The sequence below is a fragment of the Pipistrellus hanaki genome (assembly GCF_964339955.1).
Source record: "Pipistrellus hanaki genome assembly, contig: scaffold_39, whole genome shotgun sequence".
Classification (NCBI taxonomy): domain Eukaryota; kingdom Metazoa; phylum Chordata; class Mammalia; order Chiroptera; family Vespertilionidae; genus Pipistrellus; species Pipistrellus hanaki.
The window spans coordinates 1,006,806-1,019,979 of record NW_028182294.1 but is presented as its reverse complement, the minus strand read 5'-3'; the positions used below and the strand labels follow the sequence as shown (position 1 = coordinate 1,019,979).

Below are 13,174 nucleotides of genomic sequence, written 5' to 3'. Positions count from 1 at the left end.
TTCTGCCTCTTCCCCCCTCTCCCGCCCCCTCTCCAATTTGGGAAGCAGTTCTCTTAGCAACCAAGTCCCCGGCTTCCTCGCCGCCCGGCAGACCGCGGGCGGTGCAGCCGGCCCCTGGTGCCCGTTAGTGCTCAGGTGGCCCTGCCCTGCCCTGCCCAGGCGTCTGCCCATCGGCGTGTAACGGGGATAGCCCTCTGGCCACCCTCCCTCCCTACGTCCCTCCCTCCTGGCCCCCTCCCTCCCCCCTCCCTCTCCCCCCCTCCCTCACTCCCTCCTTCCCTCCTTCCTGACCCCCCTCCCCCTCCCAACTCCCCTCCCTTCCTCCCTCCCCCTCCCCCCCTCACTCCCTCCTTCCCTCCTTCCTAACCCCCTCCCCCCTCCAACTCCCCCTCTCCCTCCTGGCCCCCCTCCCCCCTCCCTCCTGGCCCCCCTCCCCCCTCCCTCCTGGCCCCCCTCCCCCCCTCCCTCCTGGCCCCCCTCCCCCTCCCTCCTGGCCCCCCCCCCCCTCCCTCCTGGCCCCCCCTCCCTCCTGGCCCCCCTCCCCCCATCCCCCCTCCCTCCTGGCTCCCCTCCCCCCTTCCTCCCCCCTCCCTCCCGGCCCCCTCCCTCCCCCCCTCCCTCCTGGCCCCCTCCCCCCTCCCTCCTAGCCCCTCCCCCCCTCCCTCCCGGCCCCCCCGCCCCCCGGGTCTGCCGGAGATGCTAACGTGACCGCGGACGCTCACTAAGCCGCCGCAGGAACCGGGCGCGCGGCCGTCTAATTGTCTCCTCTCCCTTTAAGGGGCTCTGATTTCTCGGGGGACGCCGGGGGCTGAGCGGGGAGGAGCGGCTGGTGGCTGCGTCCTTTGAAGGAAATCTGGGTCACGCAGACTCCGGGCGGCGGGCTGCCCGGAGCGGGTCCCCGTGAGGCTCCGGACGGTGTGTTAGCCTCGGGCTCGCTCGCTGCTCTGCAGCCGGCACGCGCCGGCCCTTTAAGAGGGAACTTGGCTTTTCTAGGAAAATAAATCAGGAAAGCCCCAGAGCGCGGTCTAGTTAGCGGGAGGGAGGGCGCGGGAGCAGGAGTGGCTCCGCTCCTCCCCGCAGGTGCGAGGATGCCCGGCCCGCGCCCCCGCCCCCCGCCGCGGCCCACGGAGGCGGACGGCGCTCCGGTGCCGGGCGCGGGCAGGGCCGCCGGGCTTGAGGCTCCGCTGGCGGACATGGGGGGGGCTCCCGCACCGGCGCGCCGGGGCTGCCATGCCCGCCGGTGCCCGCAGGCTCGCCGTGCCCCGCCCGCCGCCGTGCCCCGGGTCCCCGCTGCCCCGGCGCCCCGGGGCCCGGCCGCCCCGCTCGCCTGTCCCCCCGCCGGGAGGCTTATGTAAGGAGCGGCGGCGGTCCAGCGGAGGGAAGATGAAGTCTTTGTTAAACGCCTTCGGCAAGAGGGACGGTAAGAGCCGCAGCCGGGCGTGCGGGGCGGGGGGGCGGGGGGGCGGGGGGCCGGCTCCTCCTGGAACGGCGGTCCTGCGCCCCCTGTGAGGGTGAGGGTGGGGCCGCACCGCCGGGGGCTCTGCCCCGGGTCTGGCGTGGGGACCCCGGACCTGCTGTCAGTGTCTTTGTCCGCGAGTCCCGTCCCGGGCAGGACCGCATTCCACAGCGTGCGCCCGGCGCCCGGAGACCGGAGACCGGAGACCGGAGCCCGGAGCCCGGAGACCGGAGACCGGAGCCCGGAGCCCGGAGACTGGAGACCGGCCGGGCGCGGGGGACGGAGCTCCAGGGGGACGGGGAAGTTTGGGCTCCGGTGCCGCTGCCCGGTGAGCCGGGACGGGGAGGTCAGGACGCGCTGGCACGGCGGCTCCGGAGTGGCGGGGGCGGGGGCGCCTCACGGGGACGGGGAAAGTGTCATTTCTCTGGGGACAGAAGGTGCCACAAGTGCCGGAAGGCGAGGGAAGCCCCACGGGGAGAGTTCGCGGGTCACCGGGGAGAAGGGAGCGGCGGGGGATGGGAGTCGCTGCCAGGCGGGGAAGCAGGTGTTTTTAGCCCTTTTCTCACACATGCACACACGCAAGTACATGCACACACATGTGCACACACATATGCACGCACGCGTGCGCGCGCGCACACACACACGCCCTCCGGGGAGCCTGTCAGCGGAGAGGCTCGGGCTGGCCGGCTGGTGAAGACCGGGGCGCTCCGGAGGGATTGGGGAGGCGCCCCGCCCCGGCCTGACAGACGCGGGACGGAAGCTGGTGCCCTGGGTCTCGGTGCCCAGCGAGGGGCTCCCTCCCGCCATCGTGTGCGCGTGCTGCTCAGTGACTGCCCGGGTGCCAGCAGGACCCCCTGAGAATGCCCTGCGCCCCCCCCCCCGTCCCTCCCCTCCGGGTCCCCACTGCTCCCTCGGCCGGCCCGCACCCTGTGCCTGGGAGTCGGCGGCAGCACGGCCAGTGTCTGCTCCTTTCCTGACGAGTAACCAGGCCCTTTCTGTGTCTCCCTGTTTGTGATCCGCCCAGCGGGGGGACCTTTTACTTGTTTATTTATTCCATTGATGTCAGGGAGGAAGGGAGAGGGAGAGGGAGAGAAACATCTGTGAGGAGAGAATCACGGACCTGCTGCCTCCTGCAAGCCCCCAACTGGGACTGAGCCTGTCCCCAGGGCCTGTGCCCTGACCGGGAATCGAACCGGGACCTCCTGGTTCACAGGATGACCCTCAACCCTGAGCCACGCCGGCCGGGCTAGTGCGGGGCCTCTGGTCTGGGAGGCTGGTGTGAGGTGCTGCCTGGCCTGCGCCCTTATTTTATAGCTGCCTCTCCCCTCTGAGTCTCTGAGCGCCACAGGCACACCCCCGTCCCGCCCCCTTCTGGAGGGGCCTTAAACTGCCCGGCAGCTGTCAGTCCAGGAGCAGACGTGACTGCCCAGGAGCCGGGAGCTGGGGTCCCTCCCCGCATGGGCATGAGCCCTGCCGCTCTGGCCGGGAGGCCTCGGGAGCTGGCTGGGGTTCCCTGGCCGCTTTCTCCCGCCCTGCCCGCCCGTGGGAGGTGCCGGCTCCAGTCCGCAGACCTGTGCCCGGGCAGCCTCACCACCCACAGCCCGCGCCCTCCACCGGCACGAGCAATCCCGCCGGCCCGCTGCCCCGAGGTGGGGCGCCGTGTGTCCTCCCGGGAGACCGGCCAGGCACACGCTCGGGGCCCCCGACGGGACTGGCCAGTCGTGGGAGAGGCCTTGCTGGCGCCGGGGCCTGGGCCAGGGCCGCCTCCGGGCAGCGGCCCCGAGGCCTGTGCGGAGGAACCGCGAGGATGAGGGTCCGGCAGGGAGCCGGCCCCCTCCTCACCCCTCAGCGGGCGTCCCTCCGGCTGACCTCCACGTGCCCTCCCCGGCTCATGGCTGCTCCGGGGCGCAAGTTCGGTCCCTGCGACCTCAGGAAAGCCCTGACCCCGTGCCCCCAGGGCCCCCCCTCTGCTCCCCAGGCGGCCCTGCACCCGGCAGGTGGCGAGGGTGCGGACTCACAGTGGTCTCTGCGGCGTCCGGTGGGCGGGCTGGCAGCAGGAGGACTGCCCTGCGGCCTCTGCCGGGGCAGCCGGTGGGAGGCTGTCCAGGACCCTGTCCTAAGCCCCTGGAGCCGCTCCCCGGTGAGATGGGAGCCCCGTGCCGGCCCTGGGAGTGCGCCGGGCCCAGCCCGGAGGCATGTGGGGCCGGAAAGCTGTCCGGGCGTCCCTGCGGCCGGTTCACTGGCGTCCTACTCCCCCTCCCCGCCCCTCCTCGCCACCCTGGACGGCTGTTCTTTAGCCACCTCTTCCTGTTTGCCCTCCGGCCCTGGCACCCCCCCCCCCAAATCCCAGTCCCCGCTGAGTCCCTGGCCCTGAGGGCGCCCTCTGGTCTGAGCTCGGTAGGAAGTCGGGGTGAGGACACCCCCTCCCTCCATGCTCCGGAGCCCCCATCTGTGGTGGAGTGGGGAGCGCGCTGGGGGTTGGGGCCGGTGAATTCCAGCCGGTAGGTGTGAGGCTGTGTCAGTGTCCAGGGCCACAAGATCAGTGTCCCCCAGACCATGCCCGTCCCGGGGGCCGGAGCCCCAGACCCAGCCGCTCCTCCGGGCCTCCCTCCTGGGCCTGTGGGCGCCGTCTCCTTCCCAGTCCCCGGGGTCCCTCTGCGGGTGTCTGTCCGTCCGACCCCCTCTCCTCCTGAGGACCCGACCTCCACGGATCAGGGCCCGTGACCTCACGTGACCCCAGTCACCTGTTTAAAGACCCGGCTCCAGGTGGGGTCCCGCTCTGAGCTCTGGGGTTCGGGCTCCCATACCCGGCGATCGGGACCCTCAGCCCATCCCAGGCCACATGTGGGTCTTGCAGGAGGGGCTGTGGCTGCTCGTGTCCTGGCCACGTGGTGAGACGGCCACGTGCTCACACGTGTGTGCGCTGCTTCCGAGGCGCTGGCCACATGGAAGCCGGACCCACGTCCCTTCCACTGCCGCCGAGCTGGCGCCTCCCGCCCGTGCTTCCGTGTCTCGTCTGTCCACGTCCCGGGGGCGCCCTGCACTCGGCTCGCGTGTGCCCCCCGGAGGCCGCGCCGGTGCTCACGGCCCTGTCTCCCCACAGTGCCCTTCCGCGAGGCCCCGGCCTACACCAACCGCCGGCGCCGGCCCCCCAGCTCGCTGGCCGCCCCCCGCGTGCTGCTGCGCTCCAACAGCGACAACAACCTCACCGCCAACGCGCCCGCCTGGGCCGCCGGGCCCGCCCAGCGCAGCCTCTCCCCGCAGCCGCTGCAGCCCGCGCCCGGCCCGGCCGATGCCCCGCGGGCCGTGGGCAGCTACGTGCCCGGGCCCCGCAGCCGCTCCCCGTCGCTCCACAGGCTCGGCGGCGCCGGCGAGGATGGCAAGAGGCCCCTGCAGCCCTGGCCCTCAGGGTAAGGAGGGGCAGGGAGAGGGGGCGACTGGGCCGGGACTCAGGGGGGTGCAGGCGGCCGGGCAGGGACTCTGGGTGTGGACGTTGGTCTGGGACCCGGGCGCACAGTGCCCGGCTCGTCCCACCCCCCCAGGTCGGACTGTCCCCGGACAGCGGGGACCGGGCACTAACTGGGCCCGCGGGCACCGCTCGTGGTGAGCGGGGAGGAGCCCGGAGCTCCGGGGCGCGGGCCTCGCGCAGGCGCTGCTCCTGGCAGAACCACGGGGTTTGTCCCTCTGCGTCTGCCGACTCACTCGGCGTAAGGCTCTCGAGGCCGGTCCGCCGGGAGCAGGTGCCAGAACGCCCTTCCTCGTGAAGGCTGCGTGACAGTCTGTGTGGACGGACCGTGTGCTGTGTTCCGCCCTCTGTCCACGGACACGCGGCTGCTCCCACGTCGTGGCTGCTGTGAACGTGGCTGCCGTGAACGTGGGTCCCTGCTCACCCCCCATGGGGAAACACCCAGGGGGGTCCTGGATCTGCTTCCGTCTTTGAAGCTCGAATGCCGCCCAGGGCCCTTCGGCGTCTTTCGGCCCAGCCAGAACCCGGGGCAGGGGCGGGAACGGGCGTCTGGGACGGGCTGGCTGCAGGTCTGCGTGTGCCCCGTCCCATCACCAGCCGCGACCCCCCCTCCCTCCAGGCCGGCCTTCCCGCCCGGGGCCAACAAGGACGCGCCCTCCGCCACCCAGTACCCGGGGCCCAAGCGGAAGCTGTACAGCGCGGTGCCCGGGAGGCTCTTTGTCGTCGTCAAGCCGTACCAACCCCAGGCCGAAGGCGAGATCCCCCTCCACCGGGGCGACAGGGTCAAAGGTCAGTGTCCCGGCCGGCCTCTGCTTCTGGGACAGGTCGGGCCAAGGCTCCCTGGGCCAAAGGGAGCGGCGTGAGGCTCCCCGCGGTTCTCGGGGCACAGCTCCCGTGTCCCTGCTGTGTTAGGGGTACAACGCATACTGGGAATGAGACTCCGCTGCGGAGAGCGGGGCGGGCATGCCCAGGGGTCGAGGGAAACCTGGCGGCCTCTCAGAGAAGCACAGGGCGCTGGGCCAGAGCCAGCCGCCGACCTGCTGCCCCCCAGGCCTGGCTGTCACCAGCCCCCACATGCACTCACCCAGGCCCTCCCAGCCCGGCCCTCCCCTTGACGCCGTCCTGTCCTGTCCTGTCTCCAGTCCTGAGCATCGGCGAAGGCGGCTTCTGGGAAGGCAGCGCCCGCGGCCACATCGGGTGGTTCCCGGCGGAGTGCGTGGAGGAGGTGCAGGGCCGGCCCCGGGACAGCCAGGCAGGTGAGGCGCCTCGGCGGGCGGGCGGCCGGCGGGCGGCGGTCCGAGGGCGGGGGGTGCGTGGTGCGTGCGGGGGCAGCGGGTGTGGGAGGAGCCGAGCTCAGAACAAGGACCCCACAGGTGGGTGCGGTCCGCCGGGCTCTGTCCACGCCGGAGACCAGTGCCAGGGCTCCGTGGAGCCGGGGCGGTCCGCAGGGCTCTGTCCACACCGGAGACCAGTGCTGGGGCGCCGTGGAGCGTGTCCCGGAGGCTGCTCGGGGGCCGTGCCGGGACCTGCCTGTGCCCCTGCGAACAGGCGTCCACGTCTCTATGGAAACCGCTCAGAGCGCGGGGTTCTCAGAGGAAGCGGTCCCGGCTAAGGGCTCCCGAGGGGGCCCCGCTGGAACCTTGTAAAGCTGGGGCCGAGGGTCCAATCGACGGAGCGGCTGAGGGGGGCCCCCTGCCTGGCGGCGCTGAGCGGAGCCTGAGAGCCGGGAAGGCGGAGCGGGTCCTGTCAGAGCCGCCGGGCCTGGCCGCTGGCCTGGCTGGGAGCCGGCTCAGCGCGGGCGTCCGGCGGCCACGCTCGCCTCCGGCGATGGCTCCGCTGCGCCCCGTGCAGCTGCTGGCCTGGCCGGCGGAGCAGTCCCGAGAGGGCGGGAGTCGGCATCCGCCGGGAAGGCGGCTCCCGGTGCGGGTGGAGGCGATGCCTGCTCAGGGTCCCGGGCGGGAGGTCCTCGGTTTTGCATTTCTGGGCGTGAGAGACGGTGAGCCCCGCTTCACAGCAACTCCCCTCCGTGGGGCTCAGCCCGAGCGTGGCCCGGCGGCCGGTCCTGCGGGAAACGCCCGTCAGTCACGCCTGCCCCTCCCCAGGCGCCTGGCGTCCGCCCCTCCGCCCGGCCGCTCCCGGGACAGGGTGCGCGTCGGGGCCCGGGGCTTCGTGGGGAGGAGGCCCCGCCGTGCCGCCCCGTGTGGCTGCCAAAGGCGGCAGCGGAGCGGGGGTGGGGGGCCCGCGGCCGGACAAGCCCACGGCCTGGTGGCTGCGCCGTCTGCGTTCCTGCCGCCCGTGCCCGTGGGCAGCGCCAGCTGCTTCTCTCCACGCGGTGACTCGGGCCAGGCCGCCCTCCTCGCCCGGAGCCTCTGTCTCCGCCGCAGGCACGCGAGGGGCTCTGGCTCTCACCCGCTGTCCGGCCAGTCGCACCGGCCGGCCGCCCGCCCTCGGAGGTGAAGGCCCGGCCTCTGCCCGCTGCTCAGCCAGGCAGGCTGGCGAGTCAGGCATCGGCCAGAGCCCGCGCGGGGCTAGGGGATAGGGGTGGCGTCTGCCCGGCGGGTCTGGGGTGTGGGGACAGGCCCCCTCGGAGAGTCAGGGCCGAGGCCCCAGAGGGCGGGGAGGCCCAGCACGGAGGCCGCCGCCAGGACTGCCTCCACTCAGCTCGACCAGGCCGCTGGCAGCTGCCGCCACGTGCGGGGGGTCTGGTGGCACCCTCGGCGAGCAAGGTCCCGTCGTCACGTGGCACGCGCCCCTGGGAGCCTTCAGGGAGGCGCGGGGGCTCCAGAGCAGGAGGGTTCTGCCTCGTGTGGGCGGGGACTCGGGGTCTGTCTGAGCTTCGTCGGCAGCCACAGGCTGGCCTCGGAGGGGGCTGGCCCCTCAGGAACTGACATCGGGGAGGACTCCGCGTCCGGCCCCCTGGCTGTGTTAACGCCGCCGTTTCATTAAAGCGCAGGGAGCCTGGCGGCCCAGGGCGCCCCGGTCTCCAAACCGCTGCTTTGTGTCTGAAATGCTGCCTCCCCCACCGCCCACGCCGGGCGGCCCCGGAATGGAGTCCCGCCGGGCCGGCCTGCCGTTGCCGGTTCCCCACAGGGCTCCAGTCCTCGGTGACGCTCTGGGACCCAGGCCCCACCGCCCGCCCCTCCCAGCAGCTGGGTGGTTGGCCCAGGTTCCCATGGCAACCCAATGATGCTGGTGCCAGCCCTTCTCCCCACGGCCCCTCCTGTCTGCGTCCGAGGGTCGTCCTGCACAGCCGCACCGCAGGCCGGGCTGCTGGAGGGAAGGGGGTGTGGCTCAGCCTCGGGGGGTAGGGACCTTTCCACGTTCACCCGGGTGAGTGGTACAGTGGTCTCCCTTGATTAAGCACGACCTTCTTGGGGGTTCAAACTACCTACGGCGTCCTGGCCAGTGTTGCTCAATGGCTAGAGCAATCGGCCTATGGACTGAAGGGACCCAGGTCCAGTTCCGGTCAAGGGCACATGGCTCAACTGAAAACTTGATCCCTGGCCCTGGTCAGGGCGTGTGCAAGAGGCAGCCAGTGGATGTCTCTCTCTTTCTCTCTGTGTCTCTGTTTCTCCCTTTCACTCTCTCTAAAAACCAACGGGAAACCCCTCGGGTGAGAGTTATAAAAACCAACAGAACACACAGGCCCGGGGCTCACAGTCCGGGAGGCGCAGGCCCCGGCCGTGTGGGCAGCGTCTGTCCGGGGCGGCCTCTCCGGCTTGTGCCGCCCTGTGACCTCGCTTAACTCCATTATGCCCGGAGGCGGCGTCTCCGGGCAGCCACGCTGGGCTCCAGCTCCGCCGTGAGCCTGGGGAGCACATTCCGTCCACGGCCGCGGGAGGAGGGGTGGCCACGGCGGCTCTGCTTCCCTGCCACGCTCTGCGCCGCCTCCCTCCATCTCCTTCCTGCCACGCAGTCCATCCCGGGGCCGGGGGCACTGGTTGTCTGAGGCGAGGGCAGTGACTGTCCTGTGATGTTCCTGGTCAGGTGTGAGCATTCAGTGCCTCTGGGTCGGCCTCAGGGCCCGGCCACAGAACACGCCCCTGGAGTCCGGCCTCTGTGTGAGGTCACAGGCTGGGCCAGAGCCTCACGCTCCCTGGCTGTGCGGCCTTGGGCACGTGCGGCAGCCTCTCGGAGCGCCGGCCCCTGCTCTGTGGGGCAGTGGGGGCGTGTGTCCCAGCAGGGCTGCCGTGAGGGGGCGAACTCACGCCCTCGTGGAAACTGCCCAGCAGGCCGGCGCTCAGACATGCTCGCTGGACGGTGATTCCCGGGCCCCGTCATCCCACACGCCACATCCGCACACACATTCCTCTCCCCTGGCCGACGGCTCCGCCTTCGGCCCGGCTCATAGCCTGTCTGCCGGAGCCTTCCCTGGGCCGCTCCGGTCCCCTCCAGGAGGACGCCATGTGCTCTGGCGCACCCCACCCCACCCCCTCCTGATGGCCTGAGGCGCGGGCCCCAAGATCTCAGCCCCCTCCCGGCATCAGCTTCGGGGGACTGAGCTCAGAGAGGTGGGCCCCTCCCCCAGACCACACAGGCCCGTGCCCCCACTGAGTCGGCTGGAGACGGAAGGACACCCCCAGCTGACCAGGTAGCACTTGGTTTTTGCCCAGGGGCAGGTTGCCCAGGTGACTAAGAGCCATTTAAAAAAATATATATATTTTATTGATTTTGTACAGAGAGGAAGGGAGAGAGATAGTTAGAAACATCGATGAGAGAGAGTCATCATCGATCAGCTGCCTCTTGCACACCCACTACTGGGGATATGCCCGCAACCAAGGTAGATGCCCTTGACCGGAATCGAACCCGGGACCTTTCAGTCCCCAAGCCGACGCTCTATCCATTGAGCCAAACCGGTTTCGGCTCAGAGCCATTTTGTTACAGGCAGCGAGGTTCCGAGAATCAGAGAGCCATGCCGAGCTGTCCTGTGCTATTAGGACCCCACCCCTAGCACCCCCCAGCCCAGTCAGGAAGCCCCGCCCTCAGAGGAACCTCCCACAGGGCCCCACATTCCTTTGGCTCCTTCCCTGCACCTGGCCTGTGGTTCCTTCCTCAGCCACTAGATGGCAGCCGCTGGGCACAGCAGCCGGGAGAGGGGCACCGGGCTGGGCACTAACCCTGAAACACAGCTCCAAGGAGGGGCCTGGGCAGCACTTCCTCTGAGAGCAGGGCCAGTTCTCAGCGGCAGTCCCTGAGCAGGCCCGCTGGGCCTGACCCCGGAGCCGGGCCACCAGGAGGCCGGCAGGGATGGGCAGTGACGGGCACGGGGCTGCGGGGCAGGGGACGCAGGGCGGTCCTCCACACACTCCGATCCTCACCCTCCGTCCATTCACCCTCCCTCCGTCCTATATATTCAAGGGAAGCCGGGCACCCCCGAGAGGAAGGCGGCGGCGGATTTTCCATTTGTCCTGGACGCCTCCGTGGCCGACATGGGGTGGGAGGCACAGAGAACCCCGCAGCTGGGAGCAGAGTTAGGCCCCACCTCTTAGGAGGCAAGTGTTTAAAGGCCGGAGAAGGTGCTGGCAGGTGCTCCGTGGACAAGACGGATGGATGGGATAAGGGAGGGTGAGTGAACATATAGGACGGAGGGAGGGTGAATGTATAGGACGGAGGGTGAGTGAATATATAGGACGGAGGGTGAGTGAATATATAGGACGGAAGGAGGGTGAATGTATAGGACGGAGGGAGGGTGAATGTATAGGATGGAGGATGGTGAAGGTATAGGACGGAGGGTGGGCGGGCCAGTGGGCAGCACTTCTGGGGTTTGAGGGGGTGTGAAGGTCAGAGAGGTTCCTGGTAGGTGTACAGTGAACAATGGATCAGTAGGTGGTTGAGTAGAAAGGGCAATTGGATGGATACATGGATGGATGGATGGATGGATGGATGGACGGAAGGATGGAAGGATGGATGGATGGATAGGTACACGGACAGATGGACAGATGATGGATGGGTGGATAGGTGGACGGATGGTCGACGGACGTGTGCGTGGAGGGGCTGGGTGGAGGAGTGATGGCCAGGTGAGCAGGGATAGCAGAGGAGCTGCCCCCGTGGCCTCCCAGGTGAGACCCTGCCCGGGGCTGCAGGGCCCGCGGAGCTCTCCCCCCCGTCCCGCCCGGCGGGCAGACTGGCTGTGGGTGCTGGGAGCCCGGGCCTGCCCCTCCCCCGCTGCTGCCAGGCGCCGGCTCCGGGAGGGAGGGCAGCAGGTCCCAGGACAACGACCCCGTGATGTGAGGTCGAAACAGCTCTGGTGGCTGATGCTGCCCCAGCCTGTCTGGCCGGGCGGGGAGGGGAGGAGCACCGCCTCAGTCCGGGCCCCTGGTGCATTGCCGGGGGAGAAAGGGGGGGGCTGCGCCTATGGCCCCTCTTTTCAAGCACAGGATGGAGGAGCCCCGGAAGGACCGTGTCAACCCTCGAAAGGTTGTCCGGAGGCTCCCAGGACAGGAGGCCCAGCAGGCAGGAATGAGGCCGCTGAGCACAGTGCACTGACAGCACCTACTACGTGCCTGTCCCCAGTGGGGCCTTTCTCGGGCCGTCACAGGAACCTGGGGTGGTAGGTGGTTCTGAGTCCCATTCGTGCAGAGGCGAGGTGGAGATTCGGAGGAGCCCACGTGGTCATTCCTTCCTTTGCTGACCACCTACTGTGCGCGGGGCGCTGTTCGGGGTGCTGCACGGTGCGGGCACCTGCCCAGCAGAGGGCTCTAGAGAAGCAGCCGCTCGGCCTCACTGGGCAGCTGTGACCGGGGCAGGCAGGCCGCTCTCTGGCCCCGCTCACAGGACGGTCACGGGCGGGAGGGGTCCCGGACGGCGTGGGCCTCGGACCTGGCATCTCGTGGCAGGGGCCCTCCGCCCGCCTCCTGGAGGAGAGCTGGCGCCTGGCCGCCCTGCACACGCGTCCTCTGTCCCGCGCCCCCACAGTGGAGCCTTCACAAATGTGTCTTTTGTGCTCTCGTTCCCGGGCCAACTGCCGTGGCTGCCGAGTGGCCCCCAGGCCTCTCGCCATCTGTGTGCGGGAGAGCCCGCCCGGGAGCCTGCTTCCGGAATCGTCTGTGCCCGGGAAGTTAAGGAGTGAGTGTGTGTGTGTGTGAAGGTCACACTCGGAGCCGTGAGGGTGTGTGGCTGGGTGTGGTGACACGGAGCCCACAGCGCCCGGGCGGCCGGTCTCCCCGGCCGTTAGCGCGAAGAAGCAGGTCCGGTGGTGTCCTGGGGAAGCACACGCCCCTTCGCGCCCAGCGGCTCAGCTCCCCCCCTCCCCCCCCCCCCCCCCCCCCGCCAGAGGGACACCTGAGCAGCGGGTCTGAGGCCACGTCATGAGGAGCGTGTGTCCAGGGCAAGGGAGGTGAGAAGACCTCCCGCCACCACGCCCCTCCCGCCCGCAGCCTCCTGTCACGTTGGGGCGAGGCTGGCGCAGGCCCCCAGCCCGTGGGTCGGCAGGGGCCCTCCCAGAGCAGGGCGGGCGCTGGGCGGCTGCTCCCCTGGGCAGCCACGGCCGCTCTGTTTTGCACTCGAGCCCACGGGGGAGTCCCACAGCCCCGGCACAGGCCCCTCGCTGAGCACAGATGTGCCCGCCGCCCAGCCTGCATCCCGTCTCCAGGGTAACGCAGAATCCCCCCTGCGTGGCTTAAAATACCCTGCCATTCCCTGCCAGCGGCCTGCCTGTTCCCGAGCCCGCCTCCCCCAGCAGGGGAGGTGCGTGGGAGGGCCGTCCCCAGCCCCCTCTGCCTCCCGCAGGGCCCTCTGGCCTCCGGAAGGGGGGCTGACCTGCCCTGTGGCCTCCGGACCCAGCCCAGCCTCTGGCTGGCAGGAGGGGGCAGGCTGCCCTCCTTCCACACCCTGGGGGCTCTTGCCCAGCTGCCACCCCCCAGCCCTGCCCTCTGGATCCTCAGCCGGACCCTGCCTGTCCCCACCATCGGGGGCTGCTGTCTGCTCCCTGTCCCTCGGCACCGGCCCCTCGGAGTGTGACCTTCACACACACACTCACTCCTTAACTTCCTTGTGCTGCCACATCCGCCGAGCACCAGCACAGCCCCACGCGGCAGCCCAGAGCCCGTGGGTGCCAGGGTCAGCCTCCACCCGCTGTTTCTCGGGGTGTCCCCTCTTCCCCTCCCCCAAAGGGTGAGTGTGCTGGGGTCACCGCCCTGCCTGCGAGGCCTGGGTCTCCCCTCCCACCGCCGGCCTCCCTTCTGCACCTCCCCCCAGTCCACGCAGGACCCGCTCCCCTGGCCCCCAAACTTCCACCAACCTCAGCTCCGTCC

The 13,174-nt window shown here is 70.4% G+C and overlaps 1 protein-coding gene across 6 annotated transcripts in view; it reads left to right on the top strand.

Annotated features, from left to right (window-relative positions):
* The first annotated feature begins 1,313 nt into the window (after nt 1–1,313).
* Nucleotides 1,314–13,174, top strand: part of SHANK2 (SH3 and multiple ankyrin repeat domains 2) — a 90,825-nt gene continuing 78,964 nt past the window's right edge. For all 6 annotated transcript variants that reach the window (XM_084907019.1, XM_084907016.1, XM_084907018.1 and 3 more), the window contains exons 1-4: nt 1,314–1,420; nt 4,560–4,866; nt 5,542–5,711; nt 6,065–6,178. In XM_084907019.1, the coding sequence (XP_084763145.1) occupies nt 1,384–1,420; nt 4,560–4,866; nt 5,542–5,711; nt 6,065–6,178 (628 nt within the window). In that variant the 5' untranslated portion in view covers nt 1,314–1,383. The remainder of the gene's footprint in view (nt 1,421–4,559; nt 4,867–5,541; nt 5,712–6,064; nt 6,179–13,174) is intronic.